The sequence below is a fragment of the Varroa destructor genome, unplaced genomic scaffold, assembly GCF_002443255.2.
Source record: "Varroa destructor unplaced genomic scaffold, Vdes_3.0 BEIS01000003.1, whole genome shotgun sequence".
NCBI lineage: Eukaryota > Metazoa > Arthropoda > Arachnida > Mesostigmata > Varroidae > Varroa > Varroa destructor.
The window spans coordinates 25,378,733-25,398,941 of record NW_019211456.1 but is presented as its reverse complement, the minus strand read 5'-3'; the positions used below and the strand labels follow the sequence as shown (position 1 = coordinate 25,398,941).

General features: G+C 41.8%; 1 protein-coding gene across 10 annotated transcripts in view; it reads left to right on the top strand.

Annotated features, from left to right (window-relative positions):
* The window catches only part of LOC111246829 (uncharacterized), a 108,454-nt gene that overhangs the window by 30,802 nt on the left and 57,443 nt on the right, over positions 1-20,209 (top strand). For 7 of the 10 annotated variants that reach the window (XR_002671817.2, XR_015323529.1, XM_086983394.1 and 4 more), the window contains exon 2: positions 15,499-15,673. The exons of 1 other annotated variant lie outside the window; for it this stretch is intronic. Coding sequence is in view for 6 of the 9 variants with exons in the window: in XM_086983394.1 (XP_086839520.1) it covers positions 15,510-15,673 (164 nt within the window). In the remaining 3 variants the exon portion in view is untranslated. Of the gene's footprint in view, positions 1-12,569; positions 12,691-15,498; positions 15,674-18,867; positions 19,399-20,209 lie in introns of those variants that run through there. 2 more of the 10 variants (XM_086983397.1, XM_086983399.1) reach the window with 2 other exon arrangements.

The following is a 20,209-nucleotide window of genomic DNA, read 5'->3' as shown; positions in this document are numbered from 1 at the left end:
CCAAATCTGAAAGGATGGTGAGGTAGAAAGGCGGCTCGTAGATTTTTTTCCTTCAAAAAATCTGGGATATTTGATAGTGACAATGCGTAGTAGTGATCTAGTTGGTCGCGGGTACGGCCGCGTTGCTTGTGTGTTTTGCTCTTTTGGGCTGAGAAGACCACGCGAGCTCTTCACTTATGTCTTTTCTTATGCCGTCCTTTGAGACAACGCTATTGCCTAGATCTACAGAGCTCTTGTCTAGTACCTTCTAAAAGGTACGTATTTCATAGTGTGCTGCTGCACTGTGGAAGAACGATAATCGATTGTGAAGGCGAAAGTGAGAGACTTCAAGATCTTCTCATATCGTGACTTGTCTATGCACTTAGGTGAAAACAACGATCATCTAATTAGGCGACACTGGCAAGAGTTTGTCTCATTTTTGGTAAATTTTCATCACTGACGTCGTAGAAAGCCAACAAACAAAATATTATAATATCGCTTCGGCTTTCCGCCTGGCTCGTTCGTCCAAGTATCCCCGCTTCTTGGAGTGATGCTACTTGCTCCATTGTCATGTAATCAACTGTTGTTGGTATTTAATGAAAAGCTGATTCAGTTCTACCAACTTTACATTACGAAAAGAATACATACACAGTACCGTTATTATGACATAGGGAATGACAACGATAATAATAATAAAAGTCAAGTAGTATAATGTGTGTCCTTGCGTATAATGTTTTCATTGTAATTTCAATACAATTCCTCATCAGCAGACAGAGAATACTGTTCGAAGATTGAATTTTTTTTTGCCTCCACATTACCCATTATTACGCACAGGCGGCCACTAGGTCTACTAGGCGACCACTAGGACCACCATCAACTGGCACCAATGTAAACCCCTTTCAACAAACCTTTAATTAAATTCACTACGTTAGCGGTATCATTTTAAAACCAATAAGCTCAGCTAGAGAGTTGTCAGAGAGAAAAATCCAAATGGGAAAGGTACGGGCCATTTACACCGAAGTACATCGAATGTCGCTAGCGTTTCGGAGCGCTGCAGGAAAAGTGCTTATTCTTAATAACGAAAATGATCATAAGGAAATTGATGTTGATAACGATGAAGGTGCCCGTATTGTCGCTGCTGCTACTGTTGCTTATGGAAACGGTAGGCTTCCGAAAAATGAAAAGGCGTTTTCGTCTGTTTTTTTTTAGTGGTTGTTGACTACTCTCGTCTTTTATGCCAATGATTTGGCCGTCAACTGCCTTGCCTTGGTCCTGACATCCCGATCCACCGAAAATAGCTACCTAGCAGGGTTGCTAAAGGAGCAAATATAGCACTGCCCTTTGCCGGGGATGGCATAAAAAGGTGGAAATACAAAAAAGGACAATGTGAAAGGCTGCCGATAAGGAATCGACGAGGATTCACCTGTACAATCGTAGCAGTAGCAATTGCGCCATTTTGCCCCCTAACTTGATGGCAGCAGATGGCTAGCGCTGCCTGGCTAGCCAGAGGATCTTGGTCCCAATATGGTTATCGAGAGTCATTTCAAAAACGCCGCAGCATGACTCAGTTTGACTGACTAACTGGGCAAACCCTCGTCTGAATGAACATACACACACACATAATCAAACGGCGCAACAATCAGCACTTGACGGTTTCTCTTCGATGGATTGCCCCCGTTGCAGGGTTTATTCTTCTTTAAACGCGACGAACAAACAAGAAGGTAAGATACGATACGTTTCTTCATGCATTATTTTCCCCACTAGTGGCTTTTTTTGGGGAACGAAATTTCACCGACGTAGGGCACTAAGCAAGCAAGCGAGCTCTGCTAATGCATGTTTTCCATAACACAACAGAAGATAACACTAATCATGAGGACTGGCTGCGGCCTATTAGAGTTTTGATAATAATGGTAACACACTAGACCTCTTTATAATTGAGGCTAGCATTATCTGAAGTCAAGGCGTTATTCTGGCGTGCCTATGCGCGCACGTAAAAGCTGAAAACCCTTTCAAATCACGACGAACAACTTTGTCGATATAGAATATATAATTAAATAAAAATCTTTATCGTTTGGTGTTTTTTTTTTGTTATTTTGTTAACACGTACATCGTGCAAAATAGAACATTGTGTTTCTTAGAACAAAAAAAAAAGAGGATAAGTATTGTACTTTTGCCATTTTTATGAAAAAGCCTGTTCTGTATTCTTTTATCTATTGAATCGAGAAGACAACTTTTGGTTTCGAAGAGAACCTTGTCGTTCTCGTTCTATTTTATTATAATACATAGGTTCAAGGCTAATTAATGAGTGCTTTTTTTGTAATTAAGTGGGTTGGGCTACAATGTTCAACTGGGGTGCGACAATATGTAACTAGTAATTGCAAAAGTGCAACGGGGAGCGATGAAGTTAGCGAGGGAAACGTGGTCAATTTTGTGAGGTACTGCGAGAATGCCCGGGTATCTTCTCCTTACATTACATTACAGTAGATCGATATAAAATACATCGTATTTATATAGAGGATACCGTCTAAGTTACAGTCAAATTGCTTATAATATCAGATAGAATTGCTTTTACGAAGAAGGGCAACCTGTTTTTGGTGCTCGACTTTATCGGTAGTAGGGTATTGGCTAATCATAGGTATGAGCAAAGCAAAAAAAGCGAGGTACGACAGAAAGTATAATGAATTCGTCGAGTATGACAAGAGATGCTCTTCTGTTTAATCCACTACTGATAAAACTTTTGTAGGGAGTAATTATATACGTTGTTTTTTGCCGCTGTAGTTGTTAAGCGCTAATGTGCAGCTTAATAATTATAATAAGCTAATTAATCTATATATATATATATATATATATATATAAATAATAATAATAACAATTATTAGGAAATTATGGTTCGTTATAAATATTCTATAATCATATGTAAGGAATCGAATAATCTCAATTCTTTAAATCTTGGCCGTGATCGGCCTCAAGACGAAATTTCGACATTTATTGTTGTTCTTTCTTTGCCGTGGTTCGCTTCTTGTTTACAGGATGCAATACTGCAGCCACTGCTAACCGGATAGCCCTACTATATTCTCAAGAAGGAATCGATAACAAAATAAAAGGAAACAGGACAAAATTGTACTGAAATTTTCATATTCAGATGATACCACAATCTATGTTTTTGTCGCTACTAGAGATTTAGTTGCTTACCGTATTTCTCGCTGCCTATCTTTGATCCCATTTTTTTTGGGTTGTCCGTTCAGCTGCGCAGTAATAGTAGACCTATTGACCTATATAGTAATTGAGTAGACCTATTGACGGCAGTGCTCAGAACTCTAGCGGAGCGAACAATTCCCTTGCTACAAAATACGACATAACAACAACAAGAATCGAAAGTGTTGGTCCATTTAGTTGGGCCGGGTAGCGGATTTCTCACATAGCTTTAGCTTGTCCTGTCGGCGCCAAGCTACGATTATGTCTGCCTATATGGCTGTATGCCTCTACCTATATGATATTCTTGTTGTGAAAAAGAAACAAAACCTGCCCTGTCGACGGCCTGCGTAATACACGCAAATTAATTGTCGTATGTAATAGACGAAGATTTTGACAGTGTTTATAGAAATTGTTTTTATTTCCCAATTATACTGTTATCAAATTCGCCCGATGTGTTTAAAGTAGTCGTGTGATTTATTTGTATCGATAGGTGGCATTATACGTTGCGCCTATGTCTAAGAGAAAAGTAAGCCGTAATTTTCGTTACGCCCTTATTACCCAATACGTACGTTATGGAATATTGAAAACAAGCGGATTAAATATTTAAATTTATCAAACGGTTATACATTGCAATTGTGCATTGCAGGAGAGCAAAGATGATGCTAGACGTTTGCAATGGAATATCCAGGGTTGCAGGGCTGGCAACATAATTTTCGTTTGGCAATAGTTTTCATTTGACATGGTGCGGAGAATAGTGTTTATCGCTATGTTCGCTTTGCTTTTGTTGGCTAATGATTGATAGACTGCAAATGCCTGTCATCTGCTCGACGGTTTTTACATTGATCGTATTTTAGATACGATGCCCATCGGAAATGCCCCGGAAAGTAGGTGGCAAGCGAAAAGGGTATCGATGTTCCTATCGTTTAAAGCCATCTAGCCTTGAAAATGCTTTCAAAAATCGTATCTTACTGTTTATGGCGAAAATAGACTTTAACAACTGTCGAACTTAGAAACAAATTTACAGTTGACAGCCACCGAATTTCCACTTTACGTTTGAATTCAAACTCGCAGAGGTTACTGTTGTCTTTCAAGTAGAAGTCACTATAAGGTAGGATATTTATGTTGTTTGTTGACGACAGCTACTTGACAAACAGTTACCCGGGTAGGTTTCATGTAAAAGTATAGCTGTCTGAATTCGTTCATGGACTCGTCTAGTAGACAAGGTTAGTTAATCGCGAAAGCAATCAACCTATCGGACCGTTACATCTAAGTAAGCCATGCTTCCATAGTATGAGCATTCCCATAGATTGTCCTACAACTTTGGAGCCGACAAGGAGAACATCAATTTAACTTTCTATTTTAAGGAACTTTAACGGCCATGATAATACTTTTCAGTTGGAAGCGGTATTGTTTTGGCACGGTGTATCGTTTGTCTGCTTCGTCCTCTCTGTTATCTATATGAAAGGACTACAAAGAAGGGCATCGGACAAAGATCCCGCTCACCTACTAATCCGGTTGTGTACGGATGATTGCATATTATACGCACCTTATGTTGATACTACTTGGTAAGATCTGGCTTAGCAGCCTTCAATCAATAAGGATAGTAACACCCGATTTTTTTACAGTTGTCTAAGAAAACTATAACGGACAACTGAAAGATGTCAACGAACCACGAGGTTCACTCGTTTTCGTGATACACAAAAGACTGAAGTACTTCGGGTTTTCTGAAGCTGTTATTACAGAAATGCAACACTTTGGAGCGTATCCGAAAGCACGGTCCTTGTACGGTTGAATACATATCGTATATCGACTAGCGTTATTATAAAAACATTTACGTCTGTATTTACATAGATCTGGAAGTATCTTGTCGTTCTTCGGTAGCGATTTTTATACGATCTAAGTATATATAAAATTTATTCGTAACAAATACAACAAAACAGCGTCCGCTACAAAATCCGACGCTATCTTGAACGTGCATTAAAGCCGCGCCTAGGCTGAGGTTCCATTTAATGTGCTCTCTACAAATATATATACACTTATTGTTTGCTTGGATTTTGTATGATGTGCAACCGCTTGCCCCTGCAGTGGCCCCGTATCTTTGATGTAGATCACAAAATGAACTAAACGCGGCGTCCTCCAATAGCATTCAGTACGCAATGTGGTTCATGTTGCTTATGCACACGTATGTATATAATATTAAATGGGCAAAAAAAATTCGCAGTTCTGCAGAACTTTATCCTCCTGCTAATGTTGCCTGAGGTGCGAAAAAAATGTGTAATTTGATTGGATAAGTTGTTGTTATTTTACCACGGGCGTTGTAACACGCAATGGCAAGTTACAACAGCATTTGAAACACAATATTTATTAACTATTATTTCGGATGAAAAAAATTCGACCTATCGGTAATTTATCGAGTGGAAGTTCTCAATTGGTATGCTCTTCTTTACCTATTTATATCTGTTACACACTCTGACAACTGGATACCTCAAAGAAGCGCCTGTTCATCTGTCGAGCTATATCTAGCTAACAAGCTTATTTAAGCAAGGGAAATTCCCGATCTAATTTAATTCTGTCGGTTCTATAAACTATTATTACTTCTGCAATGGTCTTGTCCACCTGAAAAAAATGTACGTTCATACAACTTCGACGATGACCAGCGAAGTAAAAAGTTCAATGTCTGAATTTACGGATGACGACGCCACTGTTTGTAATTTTAGCATTTTTCATTACTAGATGGCTGCGGCCATCTCTACTGGCAGATATATAAGTTGAAGAGCGGAAACGTTGCTCCACGGTTAACCATTGGCCGCAGCTCAACTTAGAAGCACCACTAAGATTACGTACTATGATATCAAGAAATTGAATCGATAGCTTTGTACTAGTCTGCCATCTATTCCCACATAATGTATATATAAATTAACAGAAGATAATAATGTTTGATTTAATCTGCAATACGTACAGGTAGCCAACGCAAGAACGGACCAAATCAGGCAATCAATTAGATAGGATGAGTTTGTTACCGTTGGTCCAGAAATACGCTTTTTATGTCCTCGATGATGACGCTAAAATGATTGGCGTTGCATTGACATCATCGCTAACAGAGAAAGAGCGTCTTCTAATATCTCTCATAGCGTTCAGATAGGAACAGAAGTTTACTAACTGGAAAATGGACACCTCAGATGTGAAGCGTCACCAAAGTGCGGTAATGTATTTTGTTAATATATAACCAGAACATTATTGCACCACATACTGCAAGATTGCTCGTTACTACTGCTGTTTTCTCTTTATATAACTGTCATGTAAACCATCGGTAGCCATCTTGAGCAAACTGAATAAAATTAAATTTGACCTACCGTAACAGTGCCGCTTGTTGGTCCGGACAGCCCAACAAATTTCGCAGCTTGACATCACAGCTATAAGGAAATCCGCTGAGGAAACTGCTAATCGTGATGATGGTGCCTGGCTTGACGAATATATGCTGAGCGCGTTTTCTCATGAATTACGTATATATATATATATATATATATATATATATATATATTGCGGTACAGACTTAACGCTGCATAACGTACAGATTTAAGTGCATTAAGGCACTTCGATTCTTTGTTCGCTTTTTTTTCTGTGTACGCCCGCCAGTTCAACGTATATTGCCTCTATACAATTTTGCGCAGAGGGCAAAGTCGTTGATGATTGAGGCGACGGCTTACGAATCGCACCAACATGATCAGCGTTGTCCTCCGAATCCTGATCGAACGTCGAGGGAAGACAATTTGCCGAAGCCGAAGTACTTGCCTAGCGATCGTGGTGGCAATGATGGTGTCGATGCTCATGAATAACACTGATCATGAAACAAATGTCAAGAGTTGAAGTACGTTCAGGCAGAAATCTGACGGGATTAGGCAAACGAAGAAACCTCTGGGCCCCGGACCTAGAAAACATTTGCCGCTCCGAAGTTCCCTTCGTCACCGCAAAAGGCCCAGTAGACAATATGCGTCATAGAATGTGCATTTCTAAATCAAGTGTTTCGCGCCCATCCCACTCCGCTGTTTGTTTCTATGCATCTTTATTACACTCGTTAGATCGATAGACATTATCACGATGTACAACGAATAATTAACCTGCTAGCTAAATGCTCGATATGGTTTTCCTTAACGAAGATAAAAACGAAGATAAGGTAGGTACCATGCATACTTAATTGAGAAGAGAATTCAAAAGAAAAAAGGATAATTCATCACTGAATAAAGACGACCAACCATTATCGTTTTATCGTCTCTCTTCTTCGAGAAGTGTTTTGCCGCCATATTTATACCACCGATCGGCTAATGTCGTGCCGTTTTGTTCTAGTTTTCATAGCCAGTTTTCTCGTAACGTAATGATAACTTGCGTCTGCAATATACGCTAGAAGTTTTTGGAGCTGCTCTGCCATGTAGAACATGCCACTCCATAGCATTTCATCGGCTCATCAAATGGATTTCATATAGAAGTTGTCCAACGGAAGTTATCAGTCTGAGTTCATAATAGTACTGGACATTGGCGGAAACCATGTATTTATATACAGTACTAATAGCAATGAACATAATCGAATAATTAAGAGCTAAAGGTATTTGTAATAAACTATAATCATTATCATAAGTGTGTTACTCTTTTTATATCGCATCTAAAGGCAATATGTTTTTAGACATACTGCTAGTGCGTGTTACCAAATCATGTTAATCTTTAAATTTCTTTGTTTTGTGTTTGTTGTGGGTTTAAGCAAAAAAAAAGTAACAGAAAAAATAAAGCTAAAAGATAGCGACATCAGCAAGACGAAAAATCGAAGTGGTGGTTGGGCGAAGCCGTAATATCTGGTTCTGTAATGAAATTATTCCAAGTACGATTTTTTTTATGGCCGTTCTGTCTACGCATCCTGGGCAGTTGTGCGGTAGAGGCCAATGCTACGATGGCTGGCATATCTGACTGCGTTTTCTGCCCCGTTTATCAGACCGCGGGACGGCAAGTGCGGGCTCAGGATCTGCCGGCGCCGATCATCAGGGAACGTGTGCGTTATTCTGCCATGGGAACTTTTGCTCCTTTACATGTAGAAGTAAATGTTCTGTTGTAAATGTTTATGAAATCCTATATAGACGGTAAAGAGAGAGTATATTCAAGATATCGCACAGGCAACTGAGGCGATTCTGGTGTGTTGTAGATATCAAAATGTTCAATCAAAGTTAGTGTTTTTTGAGAAGGGATACCTTTCTAAATATGACCAACGTCGCAATTCCTATGTAAATAAAAGTGTGATCTTCTCCATAATGTAAAACCATACTGTATGGTATCGATTCATAAAAAAAATTCATAGTTCAGTTAATTTATCGTTCCTTTGTGAACGGCAGATAAATGTTTTTACTTTCTGCATGATTTTTGTCTATAATATGTCATTTCCTTGAAGGACGAAAGCAAATTTGGAGACGGATACCCTGTAGAAATACATGTGATATCTATAGATGTGAAACGCCATAATCCGATCTCGTAAGTCCTCTTAGGTGACTTTCTTGGCAAAGCAGTTGCTTGTTGTTAATTACGTTCTCAATAAATTATAATATAGATATTGATTTGTTGCTGTCTGCTTCGATTGGTGCATAAAGCAATATGTAAACTCTTATTTAGCATCACTGTTGAAGCCGGTGCTCTAGACACACCCCTTCGAAGAGGACAAGTGGACAAAGTAGTTCCTATTGCTTCCGTTTGACTAAGGTACTTCTTCACCAACCTTCCAATAGTTGCTTGACCAACTGAGCTTCTAGTCACCATCTATATGAATAGTATAGTGTACAAACGAACCGAAGGTTTTAATGGGTTCGGGTTCTTCTTCGTTGAAAATCTCGATAGAGTATTAGTTGCCCTTACATTGCACAGTGTCGTTTAAGTTATCCGTTCGTCTTAATTTGCTTTTTGCTACTTTGTAGAATAAGGTAGACCATCTAAACGTTGTATCTGATCTATACCCACTAACAGCAATGTATTGCCGAAGCGTGCGTGAAAAACTGTGCCGTAGAATAGATTGTTACATGTGTGATCCTCAGTCGGATGTTGGATTTGTTTCATTTGATGGCGTACACTTGGTTTGAGGTAGCTCTGAGAGGCGTGACTTCACGGTAAGGATAGCCTGCGAAAGGTGTCGCTTGACGATTAAAATGCGGCGACACTTTTGCGTATATGGCATGAGCTAGCAGGGAACGGGGTGATGAGTTTCCACAGCCTTTGCCTATGCTAACATAGGCCACAACTATCATTCAAGCGGCTCGTTTACTCCATGTGTAACATCTCGTCAATATGCAACCTCAAATAGTGCAAGATTCGACGTTCGATCATACAGCTCTATCAATCAGACCGATGCCCTACTATCTATATTTCTTCTCAGACAGATTCAGACAGAACGGAATTCGCCCTATGACGAAGTATGTGAAACAAGGGATCGCTTATTACTGCTTTCATGCCCGAAGCTTCCATCCGCTCTAATGAGTGTCTACAGGCTTGTCGCAGCCACTGGTTCTAGATAGCTTATCTAAATCAGGTGTATGAGAAATTCGAAATGAAAATGCGGCAATGAAAATTTTCAACTTCCGACAAGAAAAACCGGCTTGCTATCCGCTAGCGCTTACCTTGTCGTTTGTTTATAAGAATAACGATAACGCCATTTTTGAAGCAAGCATAATAATTAAAATTTCAATCATCTCCTCTCCAATAACTGAGTGATGACAAACTATGCAAATGTATAGGATATTATTGTACGTTCGAAGAGATAGCCGTGCTGCTATATCGATCGGGCCAAAATACCATTTAGTCATCCAGTGGAGGAATGGCTGGTCTTGCAAAGGCATCGATATTCACACAACGGGCTCTGGATATCTAACTGCCTGCACGTACGTGCTTCGAGAAGCGAGAATTTTTATTTCGCTGTACTTGTGGATTTTTGACCCGCCCCCCGCCGCGTCCCTTGCAGTCGCTCGTGCGGACGATCTTTGTTTATGTGCCAGCTGGTTCCTCTTCGATACTATTTGTTACGCGGCTCTCGGCTGACAAAACTCAACTTTTTTAAAGGAAATTCAAAGTGAAAGAAGAAGATGCGCATGTCTACAATTTGATTGTTCTCAGATCACAAATTATCATCATCACCACCACCGTCAGCATCACTGCTGTTGTCGTCTGCTCTTTGCTGGACAGCTTTCCGTGCGAGCCGAAGTAAGCGCATCAGTAGATGGATGAACTAAGCCGTTGTTCTCTATGTAAGTGTGGTTTCTTTTTCGTGTTTGGCGTTGTGGTACACGATGTGTCCGTGGAAACTTCTCTGCCGGTAGTCGAGCAAGTCACCCTATTATTGTTGTTGGCATGGTTGTCGTCGTCGTCGTCGTTGAATTCGTCAAGCAATGAAAAATTATTAAGTGCGGGCGGAACGTGATCAATGATCTTTTGGATTTAGTTCCACTCTACTCAATGTGATAAACTAACGCCTATGATACATACCTTTAGGTACTACGTAACGGGTTTCAAACTCATCGTTTCAACTGTGTAGAGTATGCGCAGAACTCAGTTATCGCAGTTGATTCTGCCCGTTCAACGTTTGACCTATACACATCAACGATTAGCGACCAGCCAGAGATTATTTTGGATTTAGACGTAAGCTATGAAGCAAGCCTTCGGTACGGGTTACCTCACTGTTTTTTTTTTTTTATTACAATACGTCTTACGGGCGGGCGTTATTGGTCCATTGCCATAATCTTTAGACTGTGTACATTGCTCGCCTATTTTATTTGTCTCTCTTGTGTTCTTCAGTAACGCATCGGAAACGCGCCATTTACATTTGACCACCGACCACCCCGAGATGCTTATCCGAACGTATCCTGCCATAGATACGCTCGTACGATTACTTCGACGTTCCAGTTTGTTGTTGGCTGCGTTACAACAATCGCGAGTATCTATCGGCTTTGCTGATAATGGACGTCGCTCCTGGGACTTCGCTACGAAGACCCTCGTTGTTAAAGCTTACTCGCTTATTCCTTTATTTCTCGTGTGTGTGTGTGTGTGTGAGAATTGATTAACAGCGTTGCAACAATAACGCCGGGCCACTGATAAGTCAAGTTAACAAAATAAATCCAGTTCACTAGGAGAACTCTTCCGGACTAGGAGTCAGTCATGGAACGTCCAGCACCCAAGCAGGAACAATTGTGCGTATCTACTCGTCGGTCTTCTGGCTTAACATTGCCAGTTAATTGTGCACACAGATTTGCCGCAAACATCGCTAGTGCACTGCAAGGCCACAAGGTAGGACGCAAGGCATGTAGTAATCGTTGCTTGAGTCGTCTACCGACTGGCCAAATTACGCCGACCGCCGATGGTTGTGGCAGATAAATCAGATGTTGCTGTTGTTGTTACTTTATCTCTCTCTCTCTCTCTCGTTCTGATCGATGTGCGTTTGTTGGTCCTCCGTCTAAAACAAACCCGATCCTTCTGGTGCTGCTGTCCCTTCGCCGCCAGTCAGTTATAGCCTTTGTTGTAGATGTATCCACCAAGCGGCAGAAAAGCATCAGAGGGATTGTCTTACCGCTCTGTGATATATGAACGCGTGTGGATCGATACGGTAAGAACAAGGCAGATGGCAAGTCACTAGCTGTCTCGCTAGTGGCAAAATCATCGTCATCGAGCTTGACATGGTTATTCCCTGTTGGGATGATTAGTTAACTATAGAAAATAGTACATTTTTCATGGCATGCATAAGATGTTCTATGTCTGCATGCACGTACGTCGTAGGTATGCGCGGTGAAGTCCATTCGAAACAACAGCGAGGGCAGCAGCTGCGAACGCAACGATCGCGTGAAGGATCGAGTTAAGCAAAGCTATCGTGCCTTGTGAAGTTAGTCGACGTATTTAGAGTAGCTGAGTGAAGAAGTGTGCCGCCATAAATCGATTTGTCTACTCGAAAGTCTCGTCCTTATCTGCTCAAAGGGCGTACCATATGTGAGTAGTCGGCCACACGACAATGGACATCGGATCCTCACGCATTTGTACTTTGTGAGGACGAGTTAAGTTACGCCTTATTATACCAACCAGTAAATGCGTGGTTCATCTAAGAACTAACTTATCAAAAAATATTTGCGACGTTCAATATGGAGATACGCTAAATTTCAGAGAGTCCAACATGCACTAAACAAGCGGTTTTCCAAGTTATGAATTCTAAATCTCAAAGTGCACTCTGACGGTAAACTTTCAAGTGATGGTAAAAGTAAAAAGATTTGCTTCCATGTTTCTTATTATTACTTCCCCTGAGTAAACGCAGCTGGAGATTTTGGCCGGTGTATACTACCTGCTACAACTACCCTGTTCAGGTATAATTGAATATTCACAGTTGGTTTTACAGAGCCAGGGCTATATAAGCGCAGGGTGAATGACTATGAAGTATGCCTGCTAATCGACGACAGAGTTGAGTCGTCCGTTCCGTATTAGTGACAACGGATGCGCGGCGATAAAGATACGTAGGTGAGCCGATTTATCGGGTGATTTGTTTTTTATTATTATTACGTATTATTATTATTATTAGTACGGAATTAATGCTCGTCGAGGCCGCATAGGTACGTTCAACAACTTGGGCGTCTAGGTAAATATCGCGAAGAGGGTTTCCGACCAATTGCGAAGTACCATCTGCAGGGTACGTCCCGAGTATAGTTCAGTTTGAACGCACAAAGCATGGCTACGTAGGGCCAAATCTAAAAGCGTCTCTACGATCGTTTCTCTCCGACGGGAGCGGACTCGTTCGTGCAGGAAGAACGAAAAGACATTCGAACGGACTGCGAGTTCCAAGCTCGAACTGCTGGACGAGCTGGAAGTCAAATTTTAATTCAGCGTATTTCTAGCTAATGTTCCTAGCTAAGGCCACAAAATCCGTTACTTTCGCATCACAGCGACTAGAGTCGCTGTGATCTAGAATCGCCAGGTTAGTCGATTGTTATAAGCCCCTGTGCTGGGCAACGACCGCTTTCGGTGGTACACCCAGCAAAGAAAGAACACATGTCGGGCACAACAACGCGCAAACTCCGTAGGTTATAAATGTTAAGTCCTGGTAACAAGCCTCAGACGTGCTGACAATGTAAAGTTTGGGGACCGCGACGCGAATTCCCAAATCTCTATGCCCGCCATTAAACAAACCCTCAGTGTATCAATCAAGACACATCAACTTGCTACTTTTTTCTAAACAGCGGTAACACAAGTGCTGCGAAAAGCATGAACGGTTCACCCTCAACGAAGGCAGACTATGTCGGACCAGTCTGAGGAAATCACGACCAGCCTTGCTAATACTTTGGTATTTCTGACGTGTCAACAGGGCCTCCCACACGTGAATAACGTACACCGGCTGCAGTTTTCGCCGGATAAAAGAATATAGATTAAAGCACTTGAGTCGATACGCGGCTGCAATGTGGGCCGTCTCGCCGGTAAAAACCAGTCCAGTACGTGCCCTCTTATTCCATTGGATCTGTGAACCTGCCACGAGAATCTATCCTACTGGAAAACGCACGAGCACGACTAAGTACTGCCATGGTAACAGGATGTGCTTCGGAACAACGGAAGCTCTGGATGTATGAGCCTGCTACACTATGCAGAACATCTCCAAAGCCCGTCGGACGCCAAAGGTTATACGACTCATCAGTCGCCACGCGCACGAAGAGATCCAAACAGTGTGACTTGAAGTTATATCCACCAGGTGATAAAGGGTACCGGCCGCCGGATAAAGACATCCATGCTGGACAAGCGTAGGTAACTTAAAATCAATCAAATATTATGGAACAAATAACTAAATGTAGAGCGTAGACCTGCTCGTTCCTGCCAGCCAATGATACAGCTAAATACATTCGCTTAACACCATGAACGAAGCGACGCACACGACGCATAATGAAGATTGCAAAATAGCAGCGTGCATAGTAAAACAATAAATAGCGCTATGCAGCGTTATCGTGCGATTATCTAACATTGCCCCATTTGGTTATCGCCGTTCATACGCACGGAGATGTTTGCCGTAAAAGACTGCCACCGTATTCTGTTGTGGTCAATCTCTTTACCGCTACTGCCGGTACCAAGCTGACGCATTCGACTTTACTGCATCGATTCCTCAGTCTGTCTATAGACTGATCCCCTCAACGTGACACTGTATTGTAATATCCGATGGTATCAGGAGAACTAAAAAAAAATGGCCATTACGACAAGGAAAGCAATAGATAATTAGTTTTGTCCAGCTGTAAAAGAAGCGGCTTCAATCTCTTTCGACGCAGATGTTCCTACCACGAGGACGATTGCACACGACCAGCGATGGTTTCAGGCAGCTAGGTCGAATAGCCCGTTGAAACGTCTGTGACTCTAAATAATTGCGGCAGCCGCAGTGCAAGGTCGTAAAGAAGAACCTAGAAAGACACCGAGGCCAAACAAAAAAAGCACGTCAAAAGAAATGACTGATGTAGTTCAATTGCGTGCACAACGATGACATATGATGTACGCCAGGCCATGGCGAGACTACTACCGATGGGGTAGATTGAGTAGACAATAACACTAATGAAAGGACGGAAAACAACGAATTATTGTTCGGGGTACAACAGGGAACGAACGGGTACAACAAAATGTCCCTATAAGAGATCATTGCGCAACGAACGCAACCGTACATATATATATTATATATAAACGGCGCCGTTTTACTCCCCTATGCACCTCATAAATTGTCGCGTCTATTTGCCTCTTCGAAGAGACTTTATACGAAATTTCCATATATTCCATTCACCTAGAAATCACTCAATCTAACATACACAGAGGCATACTTATGCAGACAAAGCGAACCTGGGTCGCAGCTGAGCTGTCGATCAGGTGGACATCTATTGGAAGATTGCAGTTTTTTATATGCTACATTTTTCCACTATAAAGTGTCGAACGAAAATGAAGAATTTTACATCGACTAATTAATCAACCAAGGATCTGTGTTCTCTATTCGGCAAGATAATCCGTTGCTGGATTATTATCGGCCTGAATGTCGTTGCTTACAATCGCCATATCTGTGATAGTTATTCATACTTAAAGTGGCAGTCAATAGCACTGGCACCATTATCAAGCAATCCATTTTTTTGCGTAAATGAGAAAAAAAAATTCGACATATTTCTGGTGGGTAAATGAGCTGACATAAAGAGAGATCTGAGCGTAAAAAAAGTCAGGATATTTCAAAGATATATTTATCTTATCTTCTTATCTCTTTATCTTATCTCAAACAAATTCTTACGTTTAGCATAGCTTATTACGTTTATTTTTCCACAGGAAAATAAAGTATGAGGTCATCACCTGCGACGATGATACAGCATTTTGTCAGTAGACCCGGGGTGAGCTCCGGAGCGTCTCTCCAGCCTCCACCACGTGTCATTTCCGTCGGGCCTGATTCCCCTCAGCAGCAACTGCAGGGCACACTCACGTACAAGAGTCCATACGAGGAGAGGTAGGTTGTTCTTATTATTAAATAAAGAGTTTACTTTTGGTTAACACATGGAATACGGTTATTTCAATGATAAAAAAGAAACAACTTTGTTTCGGCATCTAAAATTAACAACTGGGTTAGAAGGTCCATCGTTTCATCTTATTTGGGACGAAATCATATCATCATAAATTATTCTATCTCAATCACCCATTGTACATCAATCTCACATATGGATAGCTATTAGCTAGTTGTTGCCATTGTGCCATTCTATCCTACAATATCTTTCGAAACTAATTTTGTTTTTTTTATTTCATATTATAATACCGTGTCACCATAATGTTACTATTATTTTATGTCATCCTTATATATTTTCTTTTCTTATCACACGTATTGTACTTACTGTTTCACTTTCTTTTTCCTCTTATTATGATCATTCTTGTTAGTATCATGCTTTTATACTACCCTTTCATTACTTCTCAATGTTTATATCGTTTCCTTTGCGCTAGTTAGTCGTTATGGCACTCCGTCATAACGGGATCAGCATTTTATCGCTACAAACAGCATTTTTTCATGTTCTTTTTCATTAGAACCATTCGGTTACCATCACTATTTTCTATTATGTTTGTATCGGCCTATATGTGTCTCTTCTATGTTTGTACCTGCAATCGACTACTATTCTCCAACAAAATAATACGTTTCGCTTGACAGTGAGGCAATAGCCAAGCGTAATGTCATAGAACAGCAATAAGACTACGTACAAATATATCACTAGATTCTAACAATCACGTATATAATACACTGCTGGCAAACACCCCGCTTTTCACCCCCCAGCTTCCAGCTCGGTTCCATGCTCTAGTCTGACCAGTTGGGTTTGTGTTTCATTCTATGCCGTTTCCGGATTGTTGCTGGGGCGCCGGTAGCACCACGATCCACATAACAAACAATGGTGATACACCGAACACCTTGACGGCTCAAGCTACTTCCGTTTTCATTGTTACTGCCGTTAGCTCTAAACCAGTATCTCTATTTCTTGCATCTTCTCACTCTGTATCGCTGACATGACGAAAATGAAAGAATTACGACTTTTCGATGTTGATGACGATTTCTCCTGTCCACGATAGCGGCACGTTCCTCAGTTTGCGTATGTCATCACCCATTACCATAAAGCTGTAATGCTGCCACCCCAGTTGGCCATATGCGCCTAGTATTTTTATACGGGCATCACCCAGAGTCTAGCTTGTACGTCTACGCTACATCGTCTTTTACGTTACGCGTTCAAGCCAAAGGGAAGTACTAACTAGGAGTAGGAACCGAGATCGACTTGCTATTGGCGTTGCCGTGTTAAATCTTCAAATGATGATATAAGACTACAACCCCGACTAGATAATTGCAGTCTAGTTGTTGTTGTTGTTGCTGCTGCAGCTGTTATTTTCGTTGTTGTCTTCCTACACAGCACACGCGGCTTAGGGGATGCGGACACGACATCGCTTTATTAGTTCGTGTATTACTGGTCCCTAGCAAGCATCAGTAGCTATAGTCTGGCCAGCAGCAGCAGCAGCAGCAGCAGCAACAGCAACAGCAGCGGACATGGCAAACGCCAGCGCACCGGTCACGATAGCCTATCACGACAATCGCTAATCGCCATCGCCGTCGCTGCCACCGTGAGCGACGGCGATGACGATTGCTCTCTCTTGTCCTTATCGATGCGCATTTACGCGTCCCCCGCCCAAAACCAGCCCAACTCGACAGATCAGGTTCTGGTCCTGCTGCAACCGGTATCATTGTCTCTATCGGGGCTCGTCGGTCCGCCTCGTCTCATGTCGACCTGCGCGTGTTACTTATAGGTATGGCGTCGCTGTTGTCGTCGCTATTCACGATGCTGATGATAGTGTTGTTGTTGTTGTTCGATCTAGCGATGTTGCGTCGGTGGTCAGGTAACGATCTAAATTCAATCGACCCGGATAAAAGCAGAAGCCATTGTAAGGCATGCATTTGTTCCGTTGTGTGTTTTTAGCTTCAAAACGATGTTTGGCCTCCGGTTTAGTTGTCTAATTTTAGGTAACTGTCAAGGTTGTAATTCCCATTGTCTTGTGTAGTTCCTAATCGTACACGTAAATGACCTGCAGATCTTTATTCGGACTAACTACTGAATGCAGACCTGATAACGGGAGCTGGGGGGCTTGCAAAACAACTATGGGGTGTCTTGCTTTGCCGTGTACCGGGATACCATAGACGACGTTATGGTCCTAATTTACCGCTTCATGCATTTCTCCTTAGCTTTATTTGCTTGAATTCTATTGGCACAACGGTATCAGCATCGTAAAAGTTCATATGCTAGTGTTCAGCGTCGCGCCGCTACATGTTTGTTTTCTCTTTCGAGACAAAGCGATGCATGACTATGTAACGATGGGTTCAAGTTAGATCGCCAGAAAGTCTGCGATCGCAGCGACTGCCACAGCCGAAGTGGCGGCCGCAGTCGCCGTCGTTGTTTCATCTGAAAAATTGAATAACAATTCTTCCATTAGCCAGCCTGCCTATTTGTATACCGTGCTGGCATACGTTCGACGTCCAAGGTTGAGCGAATTTTTGAACCGGAGAAAATTACCCCACGCGGTGTTAATCATCACCATCAACAGTAGCAGCTGCGGCGAATCGTCCTAATATCCATCATAAACGTCTTCAGGAACATCGTCATGGTCTTCGACAGCTATAATGTAAGATCGAGCTATATGAATGCGGATAGCAACGCATAATAAATCGTCTGGACTTGTACTGAGCCGAAGAAGAAGTATGAAGTGTCACTCTACAACGGTACTACCAATTACTTCACTGCTGTCGATATCTATGAAAGCTTGTTGGCGATAGCACAATGACCGAACGATACATCGACAACATCTCAAAGGCTTTCAATGTTCGACACGAATAACAAGGCCGCACCGTAACGATGTTAAAGAAAAACAATTAACGACTTATCGATGAGCTGACTAGTAGCAGTCGACAGCAAACCAATTTATTAGTTTATCCATATTTACTAATACGGTAATTAAAGAGATAGGACACGCTGGTGAGAGATGAAAAAATGTCTTATTATTAGTAGTTGCTTTGTTTATATTAGTGGTACCACGACGGTATCACTGTTGTTTTTCTTAACTAGATAGCAGACGCCACAGACTGATAACGCCACCGCTACTGCTGTCGTTGCAGTCATTGACTGATTTCGCTCATGGCCACGAGGCGTCAACCTACCATCGTTGTTATTGTTTATATCGTGCATGTTAGTCGTATTCGAGCAGCTTTGTCGTGAGTTACTAGTATTGCAGTATAACAAACTTGTCGCGATAATTTCATCGGGGTAGCGCAGCATCTCTTGTTTTCGTCCACTTTGGTTAGCTGTTTTCTCGCTTCATCTCTTTGCATTGGCAGATTTGAGCCTGAATTGAAGTCAAGCGACTGGGACTACAGCGACGACGTCAATAAGGCGACAATAACATTGGTCCGATAATTTATGCTAGTGACACATTCTTTGACTTACGGGCTTCGCATCTCCCCGTCGTACCGAATCATCGCTAAGCCGTCTTTATCTATGTTGGCTACATCTCGCAGCATCGTGCGGTCGGATCGGGTTAGGTCGTACTGACGGCAACAACAGCAGTATCGTCTTCATCTGATAGCCACGTCACCAACGTCCAACGCCTAACGGATCATCGACATGTTTGGGTTACATTAGCGACAGTCATTGGCGGCGGGTAGGCGACCAGCCTGACGGCCTTCAATTTGAATTACAAAAAGAAATACGTTCTTTATAGGCACCAAGCAACAAAGTCAGTTGTTATAATCGCAATGACGATATGTAAAGGACCGGGTCGTAAGACCAGTAATGAGAATTCTTGGATGGATTTTATTCAACCAGTCGAAAAACCCATGACTCACAACAACCGTTGGATGACACGTCCACTTCCAGTTAGAACCATATACCTCAAAGGACATACAAGCACGGAGAGTCATACATAGACAAACACATTAAAAGCAGTCCTTCAGGCTCTTAGCAGTAAAAGTTTGAGATAAGATTCACCGCAGATACAATTGGGATGGTAATGTTATGATGAATAGGTTCAGATTACGCCGAAAGTATTGCAAGCATCGAACGGTCGTTTGGCCTTTGGGCCGCTTTTGTCAAAGATGAGGGCAACGTTCTTTCAATTTCGGCTGGCATCATTCTTGCAGCAACTATCTTAAATAGGACAGAAAGAGAATCCCCGTATAGTGTTTGCTGCAACTAGAGATGCGGGTTCGCAATTGCTAGATGAAAAGCCTAGGCGTCTTTGTCGACGTAATAAGTAGAGCTGACATGGGCAATAAGGTGGCCTGTACTAATTGCCTGTCAATCAATATAATTATTCTGACTACAAGTATTATATATTCAGCAGCTGGAAAAACTGATCGTTGGAAAGACTGACGTCCTCTACCGGTAGCTGGAAGGCTAGTTGTCATTCAACACTTGGGGAATTCTTTGCCCTTTACATCCGTAGTTGAAGTTTTTCATAGCCTTTCACGGTC